The sequence below is a fragment of the Lucilia cuprina genome, chromosome 2 (assembly GCF_022045245.1).
Source record: "Lucilia cuprina isolate Lc7/37 chromosome 2, ASM2204524v1, whole genome shotgun sequence".
Lineage (NCBI taxonomy): Eukaryota > Metazoa > Arthropoda > Insecta > Diptera > Calliphoridae > Lucilia > Lucilia cuprina.
The window spans coordinates 18002766-18008028 of record NC_060950.1 but is presented as its reverse complement, the minus strand read 5'-3'; the positions used below and the strand labels follow the sequence as shown (position 1 = coordinate 18008028).

At 35.9% G+C, this 5263-nt stretch overlaps 1 protein-coding gene across 1 annotated transcript in view; it reads left to right on the top strand.

Annotated features, from left to right (window-relative positions):
• The window catches only part of LOC111685643 (protein eyes shut-like), a 64040-nt gene extending 59396 nt beyond the window's left edge, over window positions 1-4644 (top strand). The window contains exons 4-6 of the mRNA XM_046948411.1: window positions 1260-1412; window positions 1578-3667; window positions 4609-4644. Of these exons, the coding sequence (XP_046804367.1) occupies window positions 1260-1412; window positions 1578-3667; window positions 4609-4644 (2279 nt within the window). The remainder of the gene's footprint in view (window positions 1-1259; window positions 1413-1577; window positions 3668-4608) is intronic.
• Window positions 4645-5263: the final 619 nt, after the last annotated feature.

The following is a 5263-nucleotide window of genomic DNA, read 5'->3' as shown; positions in this document are numbered from 1 at the left end:
GTCTATAGTCTAGTCTATAGTCTAGTCTATAGTCTAGTCTATAGTCTAGTCTATAGTCTATTCTATAGTCTTGTCTATAGTCTAGTCTATAGTCTAGTCTATAGTCTAATCTATAGTCTAGTCTATAGTCTAGTCTATAGACTCGTCTTTAGTAAGGTTTTTAGTATGGTCTATATCCTAGTCTATATTCTTGTCTTAAGTCTAGTCTATAGTCTGGTATATAGTATAGTCCACAGTCTTGACTACAGTTTAGTTTACAGTCTAGTCTATAGTATAGTCTATAGTATAGTCTATAGTATAGTTTATAGTTATCTTTAATGTAGTACATATAATCTATTCTATGGTCTAGTATATAGTTTACAGTCTTTAGTAGTCTAGTGTATAGTTTAGTCTATAGTATAGTCCTTATACTAGTATTTCGCGTAGTAATTAGTCGATAATATAGTCTTGTCTATAGTTTTATCTGTTGAAATTAATTTATTGTCCCTTTTACTACTCTTAAACAACTATCCTCCACTGTGAAGGGAATTAAATTGTAGGAATTACCGCAAACAAGAACAAAACGCAACAAATTAATATGACCACTCTGCACACACACACACCTAAATAAAGGAAAAAGTTTTAAGTTGTGGCTGGAAAAAAACTGTGTGCAATAAAAAGTTTTTCACGATATTGCATCAAACAAGAACATATGAAAAAAAATCTACCATTTAAAAGCACAACATATGGTGGCAGTAGCCAGCAATAAGGGTGGATACATAATAGTTAAAAACTTCATCATACAAATGTTCATAGTGATTGACAAACTAGAAGGCTGTTAAGGCACCAACAAAAACCAATGTGACCAAAAACCATTAACATGGTTTTATCACAATATTAAAAACTCATATAGACGACAAAACCAAAGATAATTAAATAGCATTTTTTATGAGCAACTAAAAAAATATATGTGTGATTTTTATGACAACTAAAGTAACACATTTAAAGTTCTATGACATTTTCACAAAAAAAAATATAATATTAATTAACTAAATTATTTAAGAACTTTATAATGTTCTCGTTTCATGTCTTGTGTTTACATTTCGTTAATAATATTTAAGGTTGATAAATATTTTATTGAAATACCTTTACCATAATTATGTTCATTTCCACAATGATTTCCATTAAGCAATAAGTAAAATTGAAAACCACATGAAAATGTCTTAACCAGTTTTATATTTACTTTATATTCATTATGTACGTTTTTTCTCTATTTACAGGAACGGACTGTGAAGAGAATGTTGATGAGTGCATGTCAAATCCATGTCAAAATGGCGGACATTGTCGCGACCGTAATAACGGTTATACCTGTACTTGTCAACCCGGTTATTTGGGAGACCATTGTGAAGTTGATGTCGCTGTATGTGAAACGGGTAAGTGGTAAACGGTTGACACTTTTTAAAAATATGTACATTAGTTAACAAACATAAAACCGTAATGAGAAATATGAATAAACTTTAAGGAGGGTTGAGAGAAAAGTTTGTAAAATGCCTTCAGACCTCTCAAAGTCAGTAATATGACTTTTCTTTGTCTTCCAGGCACCGGGGCTAGATGTCAAAATGGTGGCGAATGCATTGAAGGTCCTGGTCTGGAGTTTTCCTGTGAATGTGTTGCCGGTTGGCATGGACGCATCTGCCAGGAAGAAATCAATGAATGTGACTCCTCACCGTGTCAAAATGGTGGTGTCTGTGTGGACAAATTGGCCAGTTATGTTTGTGCCTGTCCCATGGGCTATACAGGGACAAATTGTGAAGAGGAAATACTAATATGTGCCGATAATCCTTGTCAAAATAATGCACTCTGTCTGATGGAGGAAGGCGTGCCCACATGTTATTGTGTGCCCGATTATCATGGAGAGAAATGCGAATATCAATATGATGAATGTCAGCTGGGTCCCCGATGTATGAATGGTGGTGTTTGTATAGATGGTGTAGATACATTTTCCTGTTCCTGTCCGCCGCTGCTAACAGGTATGTTGTGTGAGTGTTTGATGATAGGAGAAGATTCTTTGGATTGTAATTACACGGCGCCAGCTACCGCTGCTCCCGCCACACACAAACCCAGACCAACACCGGAATTGACTACACCGAAGGTAGTGTCTACGACTGATATTTCCTCATTTGTAACTAAATCACAAGAAGACATAGATGACGGAGAGTCGAAAGAAACAATTGAGGAAGAAGAATCTATGGAAAAACCAGGCACAGCAACAGTCACATTAACGGGAACTTCTAGCACAGCCATTACACCTCTACATCCTACATCAGAATCCGCTGAAGAAGACGATAGTAGACACTATACCAGTTACACCACAGAAACACCAACTTCCTATGACATTGATTCTAAAGGCAGTTCCGAGACACCCTATACTTCACACACAAGTGCATCAGAAGATGAAGATGATTCGGAAGAAGGTACCACTGTTTCTAGATTTGATGCAAGCCCAAGTAGTGAATTTACTACTGCCAGGCCAATTATCACTGGTCATGGTGTAGATGACTATAGTCCTGTCACACACTCGGAAGAGTCCACAGCAGGTAGTGGTGAGTCGGAGGGCGAAGAAGATCATTCTGGAGGTTATATACATCCCACTCGACCTATTTATACACATACAGTTACTACTTTGGAAACTACCTACACCATAGAGTACACTACACCTGTATCCCCTTATAGTAAGCCCACCTATTATCCCACATTTGAGATACCGCATATCACCACAAGGCCGGAAACCGATAGCCATATTTCACCTTCCACCGAGACTACTGCTCCCGAAGAGCCTGATGTCACCGCAACTCACGTCACTAGACCACATTTTACAACCACAGCAGCACCATTCTTTACCGAATATCCTGAAGTAGTGGTAACAACGAAATATGTGGGTATTGTAGCAGGTAGCGGTGGCGTAACAACGACCGTACAACCTTCATATGGTCCCAGTTATACAATGACTACAACTTCAAGTACAACTGGCTTCGACTACGATACAGCTGAGGCAACATCTCCAGCGCCAGGCATTTCGGTTACTCTACATGTTCCCGAAAATCGTACCTATACACCCTACACACCAACCACCATGCCTTCATTAATATACTATCCCACAACTACTTATGCTCCCAAAACTATGGATTATGATACGACACCCTATCAACCGGATATAGGAATAACAACACAGCACCCCCTTTACACTGACGATTTAACAGGTCGTCATATATCCACCACTTTAGCTCCAGCATACACATCTCCCGATTTGCCAAGTTCCACGGTGTCCGTGCCGCCATTAGTTACGGCAACATCTACAGAATACAAACCAATTATTACCTATGTGCCACCCACGTTTTCACAACCCACCTTTAGAACTACACTATCACCACCCACCTCGTATACAGTACAACCAACAGAAGTGCCACAAACTCCCGTTGCACCGAGTTTTAGTACTCAAGCTCCGGTAGTATCAAAAGCACCAACTACCGAAGCTAGCAGTGAGGAAGAGGAAAGTGCCAATACGGTGGGAACTGGAGTTGGATCTGCCGCAGGTGGCACTGGTGTGGACAGTGAAGCTCATGCTGATTGCATTAAATATGGATGTTATAACGGTGGAACATGTGTTACAACCTCAGAGGGATCAAGGGTAAGTCAGAGTATAACTAAATATAACTTCTTAAGAATTTAAATTATCAGAATGAAATTTTTTTTGTTCAGTTCTAGTTCAGTTCTAGCTCAGTTCTAGTTCAGTTCTAGTTCAGTTCTAGTTCAGTTCTAGTTCAGTTCTAGTTCAGTTCTAGTTCAGTTCTAGTTCAGTTCTAGTTCAGTTCTAGTTCAGTTCTAGTTCAGTTCTAGTTCAGTTCTAGTTCAGTTCTAGTTCAGTTCTAGTTCAGTTCTAGTTCAGTTCTAGTTCAGTTCTAGTTCAGTTCTAGTTCAGTTCTAATTCAGTTCTAGTTATATCTAATTTGATACGTATTCTATTACATTACAAATCACATCTAATAAAGTACTCAATCTTTCTGACAGCAAATTTACTGTAACTATCAATGTCATTATTAAATGCTTAATCAATTTAGTTACACATAGTAGGTGTTTAAATATTTAAAGGTTCTATAATAATTATTATTCAATTAACACGTCATATGATCGTCAATGTTTACTTTACCACCAGCCATTCATCATAAAATCGATAATGAAATAACCACCCACTCTCATTCAGATAACTTTAATTGACCAAACAATTAGAGAAAATTGTACCAAAAATTATATACCAAAAATAAATAAAACTAATATTTTTACTTTTTTAATATTTGTTTTGTTAAAAAATGCATACATACATATAATAAGCAATAAATGAAACTGAAGTTAACCCCCCTAGTGGTATTTTTATTTTATTTAGAACATCTTGACATTAGAAAACCTATTTCATATATACATATATATTTCATATATACATATATATATTTCTATATATACATATATATTTTTCTGGTATTTAATTCTTATTGAGTCATAATAAATTATATTTTTTATTTGACACTTAAATTTAAACTACTCACCCTTGACTGACTGGTCGAAACCTGGCAGAAGAGTCCAAATGCCAGAAACAGAAGAGCAATATAAAAGTGGTAGAAGTTATTGCACAAACTACTACAAACCTCCCAGTAGAGTGTCAAAAGTAACCAACCACAACACAAATGAAATGTTTCGTTTTAACAACAACAAATTTATATCCCTTTTTGTAGAGAGAATTGTAGAAAATCCATTTAAAACGCTAGTGCTGATGGTGATGATGACGAAAAAAACTGAAAACTGTGTCAACGCCAAAGTCAATGTTTGTTAAATACACAAGATGGGGTCATTTAATATGTGTTTGTATGCTTTGTTTAGTTCATTCGCTGTTGTCGTTTTCAAAGTTGAATGTACCCTCTCCGTTAGCAACATTCAAAACTACATATGTATATGTACATTTATATATTTGTTTTATTCATACAACATGGTCAGTTGATTTTAGTTTGTTGGCCTAAAAATAAAAAAAGAGAAAAAGGGGTATAAGAGAGGGGGATAAATCATCAAAATATATTAGACATAACAATTACTGTGATGTGTAAGGCAAATATGAATTTTAAATGACTTATAAATTTCTAGTTCAGTTCTAGTTCAGTTCTAGTTCAGTTCTAGTTCAGTTCTAGTTCAGTTCTAGTTCAGTTCTAGTTCAGTTCTAGTTCAGTTCTAGTTCAGT